Source organism: Scylla paramamosain, chromosome 11, assembly GCF_035594125.1.
Source record: "Scylla paramamosain isolate STU-SP2022 chromosome 11, ASM3559412v1, whole genome shotgun sequence".
NCBI lineage: Eukaryota > Metazoa > Arthropoda > Malacostraca > Decapoda > Portunidae > Scylla > Scylla paramamosain.
Genome location: NC_087161.1, coordinates 25,204,320 through 25,225,628, shown reverse-complemented (window position 1 = coordinate 25,225,628; position 21,309 = coordinate 25,204,320). Strand labels below are relative to the sequence as shown.

General features: G+C 37.2%; 1 protein-coding gene across 2 annotated transcripts in view; it reads left to right on the top strand.

The window, feature by feature from the left end:
• Positions 1–1,508: 1,508 nt before the first annotated feature.
• LOC135105098 (5'-3' exoribonuclease 2 homolog) overlaps positions 1,509–21,309 on the top strand; it is a 32,259-nt gene continuing 12,458 nt past the window's right edge. The window contains exons 1-15 of one of the 2 annotated variants that reach the window (XM_064013083.1): positions 1,509–1,668; positions 4,438–4,614; positions 4,775–4,952; positions 5,357–5,508; positions 6,035–6,266; positions 6,694–6,897; positions 7,529–7,626; positions 8,367–8,549; positions 9,033–9,151; positions 9,585–9,776; positions 9,946–10,260; positions 10,664–10,820; positions 11,284–11,360; positions 12,468–12,722; positions 19,521–19,808. In XM_064013083.1, coding sequence (XP_063869153.1) covers positions 1,594–1,668; positions 4,438–4,614; positions 4,775–4,952; positions 5,357–5,508; positions 6,035–6,266; positions 6,694–6,897; positions 7,529–7,626; positions 8,367–8,549; positions 9,033–9,151; positions 9,585–9,776; positions 9,946–10,260; positions 10,664–10,820; positions 11,284–11,360; positions 12,468–12,722; positions 19,521–19,808 — 2,702 coding nt within the window. In that variant the 5' untranslated portion in view covers positions 1,509–1,593. The remainder of the gene's footprint in view (positions 1,669–4,437; positions 4,615–4,774; positions 4,953–5,356; positions 5,509–6,034; positions 6,267–6,693; positions 6,898–7,528; positions 7,627–8,366; positions 8,550–9,032; positions 9,152–9,584; positions 9,777–9,945; positions 10,261–10,663; positions 10,821–11,283; positions 11,361–12,467; positions 12,723–19,520; positions 19,809–21,309) is intronic. The other variant, XM_064013084.1, reaches the window with a different exon arrangement.

The following is a 21,309-nucleotide window of genomic DNA, read 5'->3' as shown; positions in this document are numbered from 1 at the left end:
AGACCACTTACAGACCATACCTTATAATTGCCAGATAGGAATTAAGTCAAAGTAAGTCAACAGAGTAACCAAGTGGGAGGAGAAAAGTATTGACCAGCCTTTGGGACTGGCATTCTAGTGGGCATTTTTGTTGCCTTTGGCCAGTGACCCTCTTACATTAAAAAAAAAATAAATAAAATAAAATAAATAAATAAATAAAAAAAATAATAATTAATAATAATAATAATAATAATAATAATAATAATAATAATAATAATAATAATAAGGTATTTGAATACAAATGAGAAAACTTGTTTCTAATAAAAACTAAATATGAATATTAAAAGTAAGACCCAAATAATGTAATCAAATTAATTTGAATATGAATACTGAATGCCACAAGTGTTCTAAGGATCAAAGACAAATAAAATTTAGAAAACAATTACAAAGATATTATATTACAAACATGATACATAATAATAGTAAGGAATGGAGATGGGGGGAAGCACAGGCCCAGAATCGTTCAATTTGGTGAGGTGGAGCAGTGGAGCCATCTAAATGAAACAGAAGGGAGGATGAAGAAGATTGTTGGAGAGATGTTTGGCTACATGCTAGAAGTCACGAGAAACAGCTGGCAAATATTGACATTTATTATTGATAAAAAGATTTTTCTAGCAAGGTGAAGGGCAGATTATGTATAATTTCAAACAGAAATACAAGGACATGAATTTCAGGAGATGGAAGGTAATATATTGTCTGTGAGCTTTCTTTTCCCACTCGGGACAACACGAGAGCAGGCTGAGTGAACAAGGTTTATGAGCTGTGGGATTAGAAGAAATTATATGTGGAATGCATACTTGTCAAGCGCTTTGACATGAAACTGATAAGGCTAATCATTGATCAGATAGACTATCTCCCGCTGTGCATGGCCATTCCTTTGGGATGTCACCCTGCTACCTATGATGATATACAATATATATACATTTCTCCTCCATTTTCTTAATTTCCCTCCATTTTCTTGTCTGTATATTAAACCAGATCGTCTATCATCCATCCCCCTGTACTAGATGCTTTTTTTTCATTTTTCTCTTCATTTTCTTCCCCCCATTTTTGGTTCGTCTTTTCTTTTGTCCGAGTCTGGTCTGAGCTGCCTACTTTCTCACAGACGCAGCATTCACGCAGCTCGTTGCGTTATTATTTATTTACATACGCGAGTTCCGGCATTGCTTAAATCAGGCTTACGCTATGATACCCACCACCACTAATAAAGCATAGCTACACCTTCACAACACGAATATATACCTTAATAAATCAGACATATAGATTTTAGCATACGTTCATGCAAGAAAACACTAATTTACACCAGAACTGAGTCATGCAACCACGAAAATTTACCACTCACAAATATAATTACAGCCTAAAACTAATAAATTAAACTTTAAAAAAATACGAATATTAATATCTATATAACATTGAGCAAGGAAAGTGGAAGTTAGGAAAGTGTGGTGCAAGAGAGAAGCCATAATGTGATGTGGATTTAATGGTGGAGCGGCGCAGTGTGGTAGAGTGTGGAGGACGCTGGGCTGTGTGGCTGTGGCTGTTTAGCTCGCGAGGATGGGAGTCCCCGCATTTTTCCGGTGGTTATCCAGGAAATACGCCTCTGTAATCATCGAATGCCATGAGGAGAGGGTAAGCAGAAGGGAGCTGAGAGAGAGACCAAAGAATTGGATTTGTAGGTTGTTATTTATGTGAATTCTCACGACCCACTCTATTTTTCTGGTTAGTTAATTATTCTTATGCCACGAGGAGAGATTGAGCAGGGTTACTAGTATGAATAGAGACAAGGAGATCAAAAGGGTTAAGTCTGAGGATTGTGATTAATACGTTTTTTTGTTAATTTCTCGGGACCTGCATCGTGCGTCTAACTCGGCCCATTGTCAACTCGGACCATTCATTATTATCGACTCGCCCCGCCTGGTGAACCAACTCGAACCATTAACTACAACTATTATACTTGTAGCATGTTGAATGCATATAAAGTAAAGGAAAGGGTTTTATTGCTGATTCAACCAGTACACTGTACGTAACTATTAGCCCATCGCAAGGTCTACATCTCACAGTTTGGAGCATTTCTAGCCTCATTTTATCCAGTCCGAAATTAGTAAGTTTACCTTGTGGAGGATCCAGGGCCCTCCCCCCCCCTCTTGCTTAGGCTACAAAATGTTAGGTTAGGTCAATTTACCTTTTGGGGGAATCCAGGTAAGACGAAGCCCTCCCTCTCCTTTTCCCCCGCGGTTAGGAGGTTACAAAATGTTAGGTTAGGTTACTTTACCTCATGGAGCGTATCCACCACGGTTATTACAAAATGTTAGGTTAGGTTACTTTACCTTATGGCGGCTCAGTAGGTTGGGGGGGTGATCATAGGCTGGGTATTGTTTGAAACTGCAAATTTGTCAAGGAAATTACTATTGATGAGGCAAGCTTTTGGAATGCAATTCCAAAAATCCTGCCAGATGTTATAATTTGAGGATGCAGCTTTCATTGAGGGCAGGCAGGGTGGTGGAAAATTCAAGAATTAGGCTTGCAATTAGCCTACACAAGTGATATTAGAACGCATAGATATCAGGAAAGTCCTCAGTATCTCAGGAAAGTCTGGGCATTACCTTACGTCCTTGCAGGCCATATTGAAGATCTCTTCGTAACATTTTAGAGAAAAGCAAACAGCTCTCAGGTCCTTGTAAGTCTTCTAGAATACATAAAAAAAAAAAAAAAGGATCTATTCTCACATTTGGTCTCCCAGTGCATGGTGTGCATTTGTTAGAAGCATCCATACAGATAATAATCTGGAAGGTTGGCATAATAGTTTAAATTGAAAGACTTACAAAGGACAACTTGGCTTTTACTTTTTCATGAAATTACTCAGTGATGAGGCCAAACTAGTGACCTTGCAAGTGTGTCTCCTCTCAGGTGGGAAGGTATTGAAAAGAAAATGTGTTAAATACTCAACACATCACGGTCAACTTGTTAAGCTCTGGGAGGAGAACAGTGTGGGTGAGAGGTTTGCAAGGACTTTACCGAGAGCATGTTCCTGCCATATTGTGGTGTGATTATGATTAAAAGTAGTTGTTTTTAGTCAATGTAATTTCATGTTTTAGTAGATATGTTTTTATTACTTTTGCTTTTATTAATTGACTGCAGCTGATTGTACCATGTGAATATGCATTGTGGGCTTGAAAGGAATAGATTAAATATATATTGTAATTTCTAGCAGGTGTTTCTTTGTGCTTAATACACAGTGAGCCAATTTGGTATGCAGTGGTCCAACTTGGTCATAGGGCAAGTTGACAATGGCCAGAGTCGACCACCATTCATATTTCTCGTTATTTATTATTTCACCTATTTTTTCCCCCTTGTGTTATTGGTTCCTGGTCCTTAGTTTTCCTTACTGCTGTTTCTCTCTCTCTCTCTCTCTCTCTCTCTCTCTCTCTCTCTCTCTCTCTCTCTCTCTCTCTCTCTCTCTCTCTCTCTCTCTCTCTCTCTCTCTCTCTCTCTCTCTCTCTCTCTCTCCATATATATATATATATATATATATATATATATATATATATATATATATATATATATATATATATATGGGCTGTGTTTTGTTCAGTGGTTTAATTATGCTCGGTCACTTTCAGATCTGTCATTCTCCATTGTGATTTCTTTACAAGCTGCATTCCTCCTTGTGATCTTTTTCCGTGCATTGTTTATTCTTTTATTTAATGCTGTCTTGGTTATTTGTTCATTTTCCTTGCATCTATTTATTTATTTTTTATCATTGCAACTCTCTCTCTCTCTCTCTCTCTCTCTCTCTCTCTCTCTCTCTCTCTCTCTCTCTCTCTCTCTCTCTCTCTCTCTCTCTCTCTCTCTCTCTCTCTCTCTCTCTCTCTCTCTCTCTCGGTAAACTACCTTCAAATCTCAGGCAAGATTATTTTATTCTGTTAGCTTTTAGTGTGTTTTAAATTAATGGGAAAAATGTTTTTCTGTGAAATGGTATACTTTCACCCAAATGTTTGGGTAGCAATGAGATGGGCAAGCCGTCCATCTTCTGTACCTGAACCTGGAAAAAAATTATATCTGGATGTTTTTTTTTTCTGTTCTCCTATTAACTGCATATGGTGAACAAATATTTTTTTTTATTTTAAAATTAATTAATTAATTAATTAATTATTTTTGTTATTATTATTTTTTTAGGTAAATCTTACCAATATTTGTTCTTTTATTCTATTGCCACTCTTCTCCAGGACAAGCAAACTTGGGGACCAGGTGTGAGAGTGAGGTTTTAGGGTAGGGGAGACCAAATTTGAAACACTACTTGTCAGAAGCAAAAAACAATCAAATGGCATGCCTTTACGATAATGTTTTTCATCGCAGTCTCAGTAGATCACCTATAATACCTTCACCGTTGTGTTTCAGCAATACAACACTGATGATGGGAAACTCATACCCCAGGACACCTCAAAACCCAATCCCAATGGCATTGAATTTGACAACCTCTACCTTGACATGAATGGCATCATTCATCCATGCACCCATCCAGAAGACAGACCTGCTCCAAAGAATGAAGATGAGATGATGGAAGCAATATTTGAGGTGAATATGAGTGCAGTGATAACTCTTATACCTGATGTATTTAAGTGACCTTATTCTTTACTACAAATAGCAAGAAATGTGACGTGGTACACAAGTGATGTAGGCACACCAATTACTACATTACTTTACGTTTGTTCAAATTGCCTTTAAAAAATTTCAGTGCATCGACCGTCTCTTTACCATTGTTCGTCCACGGAAACTTTTGTACATGGCCATCGATGGCGTGGCTCCCCGCGCCAAGATGAACCAACAGAGGTCCCGGAGGTTCAGAGCATCAAAGGAGGCTGTGGAGAAGAAAGCAGAAGTAGCTCGTATAAGAGAAGAAATGCTTGACAAAGGTAAGCTGCATCATTAATATATACTTTGTGAAAATAATTTTTTTTTTTTTTTATTTAATATAGGAAGGACACTGGCCAAGGGCAACAAAAATCCAATAAAAAAAATGCCCACTGAAATGCCAGTCCCATAAAAGGGTCAAAGCAGTAGTCAAAAATTGATGAATAAGTTGTGACTTTTACTGTAGTGTTTGAAAGCAGTGAAAGTGAAGTGGTTATCTCTTAGTAAAAAGTAGATACTCAAAAGAATCTAGAATTAGGATGAATACAGCCAATGACCTTAGAAAACAACTTTTGGGAAGCATGTACAGTACCTATCACTGCAGGTGACTGGCTTTGTGCATGTTCAAGTGATGAAACAAATAGTCAAACATATCTATATAATGCAAACTTTTTTCATTCCTCAGGCTTTAAAGTCCCTCCTGAGAAGCCCAAAGAGTCACATTTTGACTCAAACTGCATCACTCCTGGCACTCCCTTCATGGACAGGCTCTCTAAGTGTCTCCATTATTATATTCATGACCGTCTCAACAATGATCCAGGCTGGAGGGAAATAAAGGTCAGTTATGCTGAATCATTATGCTGTTTTTTGTCTGAAATTTTTCTTTATTCTGGTGTTACTTCATGATCTCATAACAATAATGATTAAAGATTTATTCCCTAAGTACTTACACACACAATAAGCATAGGTAAAGACTTGTTGTATACTATTATGTAATAAAGTAACTAAAACTAGTGAAAAGCACTCATAAAGTAGATAATAGCATATAAAGTATTAAGAAACATTGAGAATCATATCAAAAGGCCACATCACATTACAGTGCCAATCTCATGTTATTTACTTTGCTTTCCTCATTTTGATTGATTACCTCTTGAGAACATTATAAATGTGTTTTTAATTCAGTCTAGGTTAGTAAGTGATTAGTCTTATAACCTATTTTGTGATGAGATCTCTTCCTCCTTTGGTGGTTGGTGATGTGTTTTCAGGGTGGATCCTTTCCCTCCCTGCTTAAAATTAACTTCATAACAGTGACAGTAATAAAGAAGAACACTCTGGTCTATGCTGACATCTTGTGTCCTGACAGGTGATCCTCTCAGATGCCAATGTGCCTGGCGAGGGAGAGCACAAGATCATGGACTACATCCGCAAGCAGCGAGCACAGCCAGACCACGACCCGGACACCCAGCACGTGTTGTGTGGTGCCGACGCAGACCTAATCATGCTGGGCCTGGCTACCCATGAGGTCAACTTCACCATCATCAGGGAGGAGTTCAAACCAAACAAACCTAAGCCATGTGATATCTGTGGCCAGCTTGGTGAGACATTTATTTTTATTCTTGTCTCCCACATAACTATATTCATCTCTTTATTCTGCAAGACGGTCCTTTATCATTGTTTTCTGTACTGAATAAGGTATGGTCTTTAAAATTTTGTGGATTATTAAGAATAGTTCTCAAATTTTTCTGTATGGACTCATCTTAACCCTTCTTGTGTTGTCATGTAGAAAGAAAATTGTAAGGATACTGCCCTGATTCAGAACATCCCAGTGTTGTAATTAGTCTAGCTACTCATTTCTCAGTGACCATTATGTTCTACATGTAATATGTGAGATACTGACTTCATAAGAGGTTTATCCTAATTAAAGACTCCTGTTTAATAACCAGTTTAGTTTGGCATATGCCATTCTTTTGTTTGTTAAAAATTTTATCCATAACAGTTGATGGCATAATCTTCCCTCAACAGGTCATGAGATGAGTGAATGTGTTGGTGTGGCGGACGGTGGTGAAGGTGAGCCGGAGAAGGTGTTTGAAGAGACAAAGTACATCTTTGTAAGGCTTAATGTGCTGCGAGAATATCTGGAAAGGGAGCTAGACATGCCAAATCTTCCCTTCAAGTATGACTTTGATCGTGCAATTGATGACTGGGTGTTCATGTGCTTCTTTGTAGGTAAGTGGATTCAGAAAGACTTCTTATGTTGTGTCAGAACATGCTGATGGTGTTTGTGCCTCATGTGAGATTTTAAAGAGTGAAACTATACTTCATTCAACCAGACAAGAACAGATTGCTTGAGTTGAGGTTAGTTAGGAAAGTGAGTGATGATTGGTGTGGGAGCATGATGGGATATTGAATGGGAAGGGTGTAGGAAGGATATGGGATGGATTAATTGCAGGGATTGCTGAATATAGAAGAGGACAAGGGGAAGATCATAAAATGGGATGGATGGATAGATGGTGCAAAAGAAGAATCATTGTGCAGGATATGGATGAACTTCATGAGAGTATTTGTGAATGTACAGGTGGTGAAAGCCTTAGTGGAAAGTTTGAATGTCCAATCAGGTGATCAAGTCAGCTGTAGGGAAGGGATGGGTTGGTCAGTTATTATGCAGCAGATATAAACTACTGTCAAGTCTTGGGGGATTCAATGGAAGCTTGATATTGTGTTTCCACAGCATAGCTATATAGGTTAAATGTTTGTATGAAAGGTTAAATAAAAAATATGCACTTTATACTTGAAGCTATATTTTTTAAAGAATTTTCAGTTGGTCTCTAATTCTAATTGCCCATCAAACTTTTTGCAGGCAATGACTTCTTGCCTCACTTACCTTCCCTTGAGATCCGAGAAAATGCAATTGATCGACTAGTCAGGCTCTACAAAGACTGCTGCTATAAAACAGGTGTAAGTATTGTGGTTGTTAACTTGCGAAAAGATTGAGTTTGATTAGCTACTTTATTTACGTGGCCTATATTCACAAGTATTTTTATTTTATTTATTTATTTATTTTATTTTATTGTATTTATTTATTTATTTATTTATTTATTTATTTATTTATTTATTTATTTATTTATTTATTTATTTTTATAAATAGTTATGTTAATAAATGTGTTCATGAAAAGATGATGCTCTTATGCTTGCTAAGATTTGGGAGACAAATCTATTAAACTACACTACATATTGCCATATGACTGCTCAGAGACTCATGATTTAAAAGTAGCTATGAACTTACATGATTCATACCTTTGGCCTTTATAAACTTTGCTTTCCTAAATTAGCTCAGGACAGGTTCTTTTATATTTGTGTATCCATCATTATCAAGCCTGCCTATGTGAGAGTACATTTTGTTTGTGGTGCTTCGTCTGTAGTTACATCTCATTCATTTATGTTTCTCTAGCTGTTAGCTTGTTTCCACTTTATTGCACTCTTATGTCTTTTAGTAAATGGCTCACTGCAAACACTTGATAGGACTGCTACACACATGTAAATACACTTGTGTCTGGGTCTGAAGGCTTTAGTGTAATGGATGGCAGTTATCACTGCTGAACAAAAATTGAAGGAAATTAAAATAAAAAGACAATGATTCTATTAAATATTGGTTGCATTACACTCCTCTGAAGAGCTCTTCCTTCCTTCTGTCTCAGGGTTGGCTGACAGACAGCGGCAAGCCCAACATGAAGCGAGTCCAGATGATTCTGCAAAATCTTGGTAAAGTGGAGGATGAGATCTTCAGAGACAGACAAAGAAGAGAACTGGAATTTAGAGCCAGAGATAAGGCAAAAAAGAGAAATGAGAGAATGGAAAAAGAAGCTGCAAATAGATTTAAGGTTCGTAAAATTTGCTGTGGAAGTACGTGGCCAGTTGTGCTATGCCTAAGCTCCCTGGGTGTGGTTGGGTGGACCCTTTCCACTGGGGGATGACAGGGCTAAGAGTGTGAGTGACTTTCGAGTGTGTTCCGTCTTATCTGGACCACTCTGTGTGGGATTGCGGGCCTGGTATATAGATAGATAAATAGAAAATTTGTAAATCAGGAGTGAAGGTAAGCATATAGCTAATGCCTTGAAGGTTGAGATGTAGGAGATGAAATAGAAGTGGTGAAGAGAGTTAAATTCAATGTTGCACTGTGTGAAAATCATTTAGGTAAGGCAAGGTGGATGATTGTGGACCTGAGAGTGAAAGAATTGACTGAGAATACTAGACTCATATAGGAGGTGCTGAGATAATATTTAGGAGACTTCTGGAGATGGGGGAGAGGACTGATCATTGTTTCTGTTTATTGATATCATTAATATGTATTCTGCTTCAAACAGAATGAAACAGGACAAGGAGCATTAGGTGTGATGAAGGCTGGAGAAACTTCAGTAGCTCATGGAGCCAAGGACGCTATCATGGAGCAGCGATACATGAACATGAACCGGGAGGGTGGAGGGTGAGTGTCTCTTCATACAGTTACTTTGTGTCTTGATGAACAAAATGTTACTTTTGCTACTTGACTTTGACTTGTATTCTGATGGAAAGCTGGAAAGAGAGAATGATTGTCAAATTTAGTTGTTTAACCATTTTCCTTTAAAACTTACACATATTGCATATTGCTGCTTTGTTAAGAGATTTATGGTTTAATTACTGAAGGAAAGCAAATTTTCAGTTGAGATGGTCAAGTCTTTGTTGACATGCTCCTGTGTCAGTTTACTAATTTGGTGTTAAAAGCCAAATTTTGAGCTGAATGTCTTTCACTATCTTATTTCCTTGGCATGTGACCTACACTTTTAATAATGGATGTTAGTTGGCCTTGACTGTTTATTAACTTCATGGAATGACTTAGTACTGATGTACCAATTCTCTTATCTCCATTGGATGGTCAGACGTGGTGTGAAGCGGCCCATAGACAGTGTGGATGACGATGACGAGGAGGAGATCCCTGATGAAGTGAGACTGTATGAGCCAGGTGCCAAAGACCGCTATTATGAATCCAAGTTTGGAGTGAGCCCCAATAACGTGAAATTCCGAAAGAACGTTGCTGATGAATATGCCCGAGGCTTGTGTTGGGTTCTCAAGTAAGTGGTTTGGTGAGGCTTGTTGCAGGGATTGTCAATGTTCCCTTGGGTGACCAGAATGAAATTTAGTTCTTAAATTCTCTAGGAGCATGCAAGGTTGCTTCACTGTATAAGGATGAAGGTACTAGATTTTCATGTCTTTCCTGATTCCTCCATCCTTTTTTTCCAGATATTACTACCAGGGATGTGTGTCATGGGACTGGTATTTCCCTTATCACTATGCACCATTTGCCTCTGACTTCTCAAATTGTGCCAATGCAAATACGAAGTTTAATCTGGGAACACCATTCAATCCCCTGGAGCAGCTGATGGGTGTGTTCCCTGCTGGAAGTCGCTCCCATGTGCCAGAGCCCTGGGGTGAGCTGATGCTGGATCCTGAATCTCTCATCATAGATTTCTACCCTGAAGATTTCAAGATTGATCTGAATGGAAAGAAGTTTGCCTGGCAAGGTGTTGCTCTCCTCCCATTTGTTGATGAAAAGCGGTAAGTTAAGGATTTACAGTATAGTGTTGCTGTTGTTTTACCTTCAGTATACATTGAGAATCACCGCAGATGAGTGTATTGTTATGAATAGAGTGTACATGGTAGCTTCATACCTTTTCTAATTTTTGTGCATGACATTTTAAATAAGAACATGAGAAAATAAGGGGAGCTGCAAGGAGCCATCAGGCTTAAATCTGGCAGTTGCTGTTTGAAACATACCTATGTATTTCTACCTATCATCCCCATCCTTAAATTTGTCAAATTTTTTTTTAAAGTTCCCTAATGACTCAGCATTAACAACTCAATTTTTTTAAAGTCTTATTTCTTTCTTCATATACTAACTATTACTAACTCTTTCTACTATGAATCAGAAGTGTTGAGATTTCTTTCTAATTACCAACAGATTAAAGAATGCACTGGATGAAGTCTATGATCAGCTGACTCCTGAAGAGATTCGGCGCAACAAGCGAGGTGATGACCGGCTGTACATCAGTGTGAAGCATTCGGCCTTCACTAGCCTCTCAGACCTCTACCAGATGGGGATGGATGAAGAGAATGAGGTTTGTCCAGTTGACCACAATCCACTCCAATTATTTAATCCTGTAGCTTCCTTATATCATTGAGTCTAAAATATGAAAGTTTCAGGTTATATTTATGTAGTATAGTCATAGTTCGTAGGCCTGTATTCTGAAATGCAAAGCATTTCAGAATACCATATCAAAATGCATATCAGGACTATTTTTAGAGGCCACAGAGATGATTAGCTGGGTTCTCAAGAATGTTTCTTCTGTTAATAATGTAGAAATCTTAATCTGTCCCTGGAAACATAAAAATGCTCTTAAAAACTAGTTTTTTTAATGTAGTGGAGGTGCATCACAGAAGTGTTTTAGAATATGGTCCCTAGTGAGGTAATGCATCACATCATGGGTTAAGTATTTCATGAATGCAGAGTTATGTGATGTGACCATTAATTTACAATGAAAGTAAGAAAAGTGTAGTTTAACATACATGTTTCACTTCTAGGTCCCAATCAGTGGCAAGGAGTTCCAGGGAATGCAAGGTGTGGTCTTGCTGGCAAAGGATAATGTGAAAGCAAAAGGGTAAATATATATTTATTTATTTGAGGGATCTTTTCCATCCTTGCTGCTCCCCTCCCCTCTTTCTTTCTTTCTTTCTTTCTTTCTTTCTTTCTTTCTTTCTTTCTTTCTTTCTTTCTTTCTTTCTTTCTTTCTTTCTTTCTTTCTCTCTCTCTCTCTCTCTCTCTCTCTCTCTCTCTCTCTCTCTCTCTCTCTCTCTCTCTCTCTCTCTCTCTCTCTCTCTCTCTCTCTCTCTCTCTGTCTGTCTTTATTTTTTTATTTTTTTGACAATTATGATATTGACAATACCAAACTCACATCTCTCTTTTTACCATACCATGCCTTTTTTTTTTTTTTTTTTTTTTTTTTTTGTGTGTGTGTGTGTGTGTGTGTGTGTGTGTGTGTGTGTGTGTGTGTGTGTGTGTGTGTAAATAAATAAACACAGTTGAATGTTTTCTTTATCACATTTCTATTCATAGAGGTAATTAATTGGTATAGATTCTTATATATTTTTGATGAAGTGCTTACATAAGTGATTCAGTGTTTGCTGGGAATTTAATAATCTTATGTTGGTAAGCCATAAAAATGACTGGGCATTGCAGTGTTTGTTTACAGCAAAAAAAAAGAAAGACATGGTATTATCTGGTCTGGCCTACCATAACACAGTGAACAGTGCAAGTTGGCAGTTCTACATTTAGTACATGACCACTCATTCCATAACACTACTCCTTGAGCACCAATTTGGTCTCATTAATATACACTACTGTGTATATCATTAATAATGGTTTTTGTGCTGTATGGACTGCTGCTCAACACATAATTTTAGACCTCTAGATTTGAGATTGTTTATTTATATTCTTTATTCTTAACAAAATACTACCTCTGTAGATCATGGCATTGCACAGATGTTTTGGCATATGTATGTATTTAATCATATTGATAGGATAGTCAAGAGCTGAGTAGTTTTTGGTTGGCCATGACGGTCCCTTCTTTTTATAAAAATGGGAATTCATTCATTCATTCATGAATGTGATGAAAAGAGAATATATGTAAATCTTTTTCAGTTAAGGAAGCACTAAAACAGAGAATGTGTTGAGCAGTTGCATTTTCACAAATTTTGTCTTGTTTCAGAACCCTGAGGAGTCCAGTGCAAGGGATGGATGATGTAAATGACAACCATGTGGTCACAGTCAGGTATCGTAATCCAAAGTACGCTGAGGACTTCATATTCCCTGCCAGAAAGTTAAGCAATGCCACAGACCCTCCCCGTGTTCTCAAGCCATCAGACCTTAAAGGAGAAGACTCAAGAAATTACCGTCCATCTATTGGTTTCAACCGAAACATGCCCCGGGCACACCTTGATTCCTCTGGTCATCGAGCTCTGGGGTGAGTATCCTGTGTGCTGATCCACTGATTCAGACATATCTTGAAAAAAAAACTACAAGCTTTGTTGATCAAAATGTAATCATTTCACTACCACCAAACATGAAGTTCAAGATGCGTCTGAATTGTTAGCATGGTAGATTAGACATGAACAGTGCATACTTCCAGTTCATTTCCTTTGTTCTTCATAATATGAATTGAAAAAATAAATAAATAAATAAAATAAAATAAAAAATTAAAATAAAAAAAAAAATTAAAATTGCTCAATGATTCCAACTTGTGGTCTATTATTTGTAGTACATGCCAAAGTATATCTTTTCCAAAAAATTACACAACACAAGAAGCATTTATTTTTTAAAACGTCATGGGATTCATATTGTTGGTAATTCTTCATTATCTTGTCTATATTTGCTAAAGCATGTCCTTTCAAAGAGTTGCCCCATTACAAGAAGCAGGTGCTTTATAAAACCTCATTAGATGCACATTGTAGGTTATCCTTCATTATTCTCATACTTTAGCTGTGGATAATCTTTGACCAAAGGCTAGTAGTAACAGTGGCTGTTATCATTCAGGCAAGAGATTAAGCAGGCTTGCAGATGTTAATAATAATTAGGTATTAGTATACTCCATATAAGGAAGCCATATCTGGCATCAAGATAGCATTTATAACAGCTCTCCTGATTGGCTGCACCCTGCCCTCACTCATCCCTCACTCACTTTCCATCACTTAAGCTTGCTTGGGCACTATGAGTATGTATATTCTTGATCATAACTCATATCCAGTTCAAGGCAGGCCATTCTAGGAGCTGCTGTTGATAGTACAGGTCGACCATCACTAATCTGGCACTAATCTTGGCTAGTGCAATTTCAAATTTTCCATATAACTGCACGAACCTGCTGCTGCCACTGGTTGGTGCTGCTTGTTGCATAAATAGCTGGCATCACTTTAAAACGCAGAGAAGTCATTCCAGTTTGATTTTCTCCATTTCTTATCAAACCTGTTCAGTTTTAGCTCCATCTATGGCTCCAGTGAATAAAGGAAATGTTTCTTGTGTAAAGTGCAAATATTGTACATTATCCATCAAAGATAAGGTTGAACTTCTGAAAAAACTTGACAGCAGTGTGTCAGTGTGAAGTTTGTGTGAATTATACAGCATTGGCTCTTCAACAGTTTATGACATAAAGAAAAAATGCTTAGTTTCTTTGCTAGCGGTGTTGGCTAGAAATAAAATTAATATTGATATCGGCGAAAAAGTACAAGTACAGCCTCACTTATTAATTAACAAGGTATTTTAAAGGTAGGATGAGGTGGTTAACTGTTGGGTCAAGTGTACTTTAACCTAACCTCTCTGTAATTTGACAAAATCATTAATCTGGCATGTGATCCCATTGCTGCTGGATTAGTGGTGGGCAACCTGTAATTATCCAGATTCAAATGTGGTAGTCTTAACTCAGTAAAACAAAATATAAAGGAAATGTGACAAATAGCATTTGCTTCATGATGAGGAAACAAACTAACAGAAAATAAATAAATAAATAAATAAATAAAAGAATATTCCTTAGGTTACTGGCCAAGGTATGTGGATATTTTTTTGTATTGGTGGTAATGTGAAACTTGGCACCATCTGCTTTGCTGACACTTTGTTACAGGAGAGTAATGGCATACTCAGTGATATGATAAGTTAACTTAGTGGACATGTATGTAGGATAAGGAATGCAGAAGTCACCACAATACACATAAGCAATGATGTATTCTTGTGTGTGTGAATATGATCCGTAATATTTTTGTTATAGGACTGGAAGTATGCATTTACAGTAGAGTCTCATATTTGAAACATCAAGTGTATCATTCCTCATAAGATAGAGCAGCCCCTCACACCCATTCACAGTAAGGCTTCTGATTCTTTATTAAGACTTATCTCATAGCCACAGTAAATGAAATGCTAAACAAAGTTTACTTGATGGTTTTCAATTTTAATGTTTTTTGATAATGCTTATTTGTAAAGTAATCTCTATTGTTTTATTTCTTCACAAAATTGCTCTTTCCATGTCAAAATGTAAATGACAAACAAGTGACACCTTAGAGGAAAACCAATCAGGAAAGAGCACAGGGAGTCACCATTTGTTCAGCTGATGGTCAGTACTCTCCAAGACTTGTTTCTGGTTCATGATGAGTGGCTGGCTAGACATCAGTAGCTCAGTACTATCAACCAGACACCAAATACTTCCATATCATTTACCTTCTTCAGAATAGGGCTGCATCCATCCTGACCCACCATGATTGAAGGTCCTGGTGGGTCTGGATACCATTATCTATAATAGGCTGCAAAGCTACTTGGATTCCTTGCTAAGAAGATAACACAGTGAGACCACACAGCATCCCATAGTTGACACAAAACATTGCATCTCCATTCTTGCAGTTTGACACGTCTTTCCCTACAGCTGGTTTTGTCCACATTTTTTGCATTTGTTTACCATTTCCTCTTTGCAGACTTGTTCTTCGTACCATTGTCACTTCCCACTGGGGGTTGCCTACAATTTATGCATCCATATACTCATTTCTTGTACAGATTTGTATGTCTTGTGTTTGTGCTGCACAGTGAGGTCTCTCTCTCTCTCTCTCTCTCTCTCTCTCTCTCTCTCTCTCTCTCTCTCTCTCTCTCTCTCTCTCTCTCTCTCTCTCTCTCTCTCTCTCTCAATCTGCTTATTTCAATTATGTATAAATAAGGTTAAATAAGACAAACTAAACATTCTTTTAGCAACTGTTCCATGATTTTTTCGATAGTAAAAAGAAAACATAGAACCTTAATTTAAATTCAAGTAAAGGAGAGACATTGTGAATTTATTTATTTATTTATTTATTTATTTTTATTTATTTATTTTTCAAACTGAGATGTATAAAATTATATTTTCATGATACAGTGGGAGTTTCTCAGTCTCTTGTTTACATTATGTAAAGTGATACATGAATTGATAATTTTCTAGTGATTATAAAGTTTATAAAGAAAACAGTGTCCTTGGCAATGAAAATTATGTGGTTTGAATTAACTTATTTTCATAAAGGGATTTAAGTAAGTAAAGAAAAGGCTTTAGAATGAAAGATAAAGTGATGCACCTTGAAGTGATCACTGGTCTGTTGGTCACACAGCTGAGGGGTGTGAGAGATAATTCAGCCTTGTGCTCTGTAATGACTTGGTACATGAAAAGTGCTACTTTGTAACATATTTAACTTGTACTTTGTCAGTACAAATTAAACTGTGGCTCTGTTGATATTGGAAATAGGACTGTGTGCATACAGTGCACAGAGACATTTCATCACCCAGGAATGTATAAAGACAGAAATACCGGACAACATAAAGTTTGGAGACTTAACCTGTGCAAAGTTGATGTGTTGATTCAAGATTAACATTTTTTTATGAAGGTGTTAACTATTAGCTTAGTGCCACACTGGTAATCATAGTTACAGCTTATTAACAGTTTGTACTGGATGGGCTCCGAGGCTTGTACACAGTACCCCAAGACAAGATAATGCTGTGCAGTGGCTGGGGTAATGCTGGGAACTGTTATAAGGGATTTGTGCTGGATTATTATCATTGCTGCCTTATCCTAGGTAGACTGACTGACTTTGTGTGGCACACATCCTTCACCATTTGAGCTTGTAACAGTGCTCAGTACTAGGATTCACAACCTAAAACACCTCTCCCTCAATAGAATATACTCTGCTCCAGTGAAAATAAATTCTACACTTGCAAGAGTGATCCCTTAATCATATGCTGCTCATGGCCGTGGGAGGCCTGTGAATGCTCAAACAATTTTCTGTCTTCACTGTATGATGTGATAAATGTTTATGAAAAAAAAATTAATCTAGGAAGTCTAGTCAATATGATTACTTCCATACTGCCATGCTCAAGGGTCTTGATGCTGTATACCTTAAAATGAGATTGTTTTCTTGAAAGATGACTCTGCATCTTTCCATCTGCCCCCTGGCACACTGTCAGGAGAGTGAGCCACATGTGTGAAATTGCATTATGTAATTTTTCATAGAACATAGGGAAGGGAAATAAATGAGCAAGTGAACATAAATGTGAATGTAAAGATGTGCCTAGGCACTGGAACTGCTCCATGTGCAGTGAGCTTTGGTGAGGGAGACCTTGACAGCATTGATGGGCAACACCCTTAAGGAAAGTAACTTGGAAATTGAACTTAATTCTCATCAGAGAAGAAGTCTTTTGCTCCAAATATATTGTTGCAAGACTTGTAAGCTGGCCAACCCCACATGGCAAAATAAGGACACTAAACAATGATAATGATGTTGATGTAATGTGAAGGGTTAATGAATAATTGAGAGACATCAGGAAACACAGATATGAAATTGCTTTTGTGGAAAAACAAAGTTACCTTTATTATTAGAACAGGATGGATTGCTGTCTGCAGAGTGTGAAAGAAGTGTATTTATGACAAGTAAGATACTACTGTACTGCCTTTTGAGAAATTAGGAAATGTAAAATATTGCAGGAAGCCTCCAGAATAATGAGGACAGACCACCATCTCTGGAGAGAAGCTAAGAATTATATGGTTAAATTCAGAGGAGCTATCTCCTCCGGAGGAGAGGGAAATATACACAGGTATAGGATGCTTGCTTCTGTTGGAGAGCATTAGACATGTAATTATGATACTGCTTGATGTAAATATATCTTGATGAGCAGTCTTTTCCTCAGACATGAGTATTATAGTATTCTCATTAATGTTTTTGCCATTATGTTTCATCTCGCATTGAATTCTGGGTTTGCTGTGCAACATGCAGTTTGATTGATGAGGATTAGTTTTCTCTCTCCAAGGGACCCAGGGGGACAAGAAGTGAGGACACATTTTTTATGTGTGTATGTACACATTTTACTTGGCTTCCTCTCTTGACATTAATTCTGATATTAAAGCTATTAATTCTGATATTGAAGAGTTATAAGTGGTCAGTTATTAGAGCATGCTTGATACAATATATCACCTGTCCCTACTTGAACAGTTGTATACTAGGATATGTTCTAAGTCACTCTGTGACAGTCAGTGCTGGCAAATCCTTTGTATAAGGAGACCATATCTTGTTCTTAAGTACAGATACACATGACATTTTAACTTAAGTGTGCTGACCACTCAGTCAGTGCCTCCTCATATTCATGTGACAAGGGCAACTAAGACTTAGGAACTTTTTATGCATTTTGTGTCAATATTATAATTGTGGAGATGCTTGATTCTACATACCTCTGAATAGAAAGAGGATGCAATCATTCAAGCTAACATTCTACTTACTGTGTCTAAATTGTTGTATTTTCCTTCTGTAACTTCTCTCCTCACTAACCAACCAAACAGTTGACTTGCTAACTCTTCTGTGAGTACTGATTCTGCAAGTGGTGGTGCCAGATTCACAGTACATTGATGTGAGCTACCGTATTTTCCACCATATAAGATGCACCCCCCCCACAAAAAAAAAAAATAATAAATAAAAAATCTTCCTGCATTTTATACACTGATAGGTTTGGGTAGGCCTATGGGTTATGGTTACTGCTACTAGAGTAACACCTAAACACTACTGTTTGACCCCAGAATGAAATGTATATATTTATATATTATTAAATAATGATCACAAATTGAAATAGTGCTAAAAATTACTAGATAATGATTACAAACTAAAATATTGCTAAAGCATAAAAACCTGTAGTATCAAGATCAAGATCAGAGATTTTAACATGTGCAAGGAGTGTTTTATTTACCATTTCAAGTCAACAGCTGGGTAGGAGCACAAACTCTTCAGCCAATAGTGGAACATCTTCAACACAGAGAAAGGCAGAAAGCAACATAAGGTAGTATCATAGTCATAATTGTTCAGCCACAGTTATGATCACTGATAAACTGGTGTGATTTTTCTACTTTTCTGTGTTGGTTTGAGCTCCAACTTGGACCAAAGCCTGATTGAGAGGTGGGGTATGAAATTCAAAGAAAAGTGGGGCTTATTTTATTGTTTTCTAAATATCCCCTGCCAAATTATAGGTGTATCTCATACTCCGGTATGTTTTACATGGCGGGAAATACAGTATTTGTTTCCGGTGCGTCTTATATGGCAAGAAATACAGTATTTGTTTGGCCCTGTCAGGAACTTTGTGAATTACTGACTGGTGATGGAACACAACTCGTGTAAACACATCCCTTGGTTTTCAACTGTTTTAACAATGTAGTAATATTGTCTTAAGGTTATTATTTCAGTAGGACTCTGGTACATCTAATTAGCAATTTTTCAAAGTTATTCAGAGTAACATGCTGTAATTTTATTAATTCTAACTCTTGTAACTATTAATTTGTAGGTGTTATCTTATTGAATTACTAGAAATGTATTGTGAACTTGGCACCTGGGTTTGTAAGGAAAAACTGAAAATTGGGAGGTTTTAGGTAGATTTATTATATAAAATACACTGATTTTAAATCACAAGAAATATTGATAGCAGTAGTGCACAAATATTGGGGCAGTTTAAAACTTACCTAAGTGAGATTTTACTGCATGACATAATTTGGTTCTGTAGTATGTGTGTTTGAAGTTTTGTAAGCATAAGGTGTCTGTCTCTGCTTGTCTTTCAAAAAGATAATATACTAAATATTATTGGGTTAAATTTTCCTAGCCTAGTAATATCTTCCATGGTGGTAATGGCAAGGAAATGTCAAATGTATGCAGTAGTTCTATTATCTCCTCTTGGTTTTCTTTATTATATCATTGAGGGGAACCAGCATGCCTCTTAACTTGACATCCTCCTGCAGCCACCTCCTGCCGAACCTTCGAGGTGGAGGGCTGTACAGCCACAACGTGCCCCTCCTGAAAGGTGCCCGAGGAGGGCAAGGGCTTCTTGGTGCAAGTCCAGGTCTGCTTCCAACTCCACCAAGATCTGGAGGCTTCATGGGCTCTGGGCTAGATGATGAAGGACCCCTCATGGGTTCTGGAATGACAGGTCAAAGACCTCCTCTAACACCAAGCTCAGGAGCAGGAGGCCTCTTAGGATCAGGACCTGAAATGCAAGGATTTCCTGAAGACTATGGAAATGCTCCTGGGTCAGTACTAGGCACATTACCCTATCTAACTAGAGAGGGTGTAGAGGCCTTCTGAGAGGGACAGTAATCAAACATGTTGGGTTTGGTTGTTGAGAAGTGGATCTTAAACTGGGAAATCTTGGAGGGACACAGCCTTAGGAACAAAATTAAGGGAGGGAAGGGAGAGGGTGTGGCATCAGAATGGATCCTGCATAGGGAGCAGGGGGATACAATTTCTTTCAGTCAGGGGACTAATCTTTCTGCACCATAAATTGCTTGAGTATATAATAGAATAACTGGCTTGTGATCAGAAAGTTGCAGATCCTGTAAAAATACCTGCTTTATTACTCTGACCATGGCAGGTGTATCATCACCCACATGTTAGCTAAGAGCATATGCCATTCAGATTGGTCTGCGTTATCCATGAGAGGATCCATTGAAGATTTAAGTAAATTCAATTCATTGTACAGTGGCACATTTTTAAAAGTGCTTTGATGGCCATTATGCTGCATCAAAAAATTATGCATGAACTGCAGTTAAATTATAAGCATTGCTGCTCTTTGGCCACATCTTATTTATGTGTTCATGGCTACAAGTTTCACAACAACTGTTGCCCTTGCCACTTTGATGGCAGCTATATCTCTTTATCATGACAAGTTAGCATCTTGAAGACTTTTTGATCACATCCTTTGCACAAGTCAGAGGGTCAATGTGTTAGGAAGATTTTTTAGGAAACAAGTAAATTTACAATCACATAACAAAGTTGATAAATTAATTTGATTGCATGTGCTGTGCACTAGAGCACTTTTCCTTCCTTTCCCTCCCTCTTCTCTTTGCTTATTTATTTATTTATTTTATTTTTTTATTTATTTGTTTATTCATTTACTGATTTATTTCTTTTATATTTTTATTTATTTAATTAATTAATTAATTTATTTATTTTTATTTATTTATTTATTTATTTATTTATTTATATATTTATTTATTTATTTATGGAGACCTTACCCCATGCATGCTTGTTCTCTGTTGGCCAGAGATGCAAATTTTATTTAAGAGCTAGATCTACACACACACACACACACACACACACACACACACACACACACACACACAGCCAGTAGCTACTAAGGTTTTATTGGCTTATTATTAGCAGCATCACTGGAGTTGCGTGGGAAATATCAAGCATGCAGATCAAAGAAAACACCAGTGAGGATGATTTATGGTCCAGATTAATTTTGGTCTTTTCAACTTCCAAAGGGTTAGTTTTAGTAGCTTATAAAATGACTTGAAAATGTTGTGTGTGACCAAAGATTAAATTGGGATTAAACGTGGGAAGAGAGTTAATTAATAAAGTAAAAGAAATGTTATGGAGAGATAATGCATGCACTAAAAGAATGAAAGATCAGGTGTTTAATTATTAACACTGAATTTTAACTAAGAGAAAGAGAAAGTGTAGAAAAATGTATGTGCATTGTACAGCAGTGGTGTGGTTGTTAATGTGGTAATAGACTAAAGTGACTGA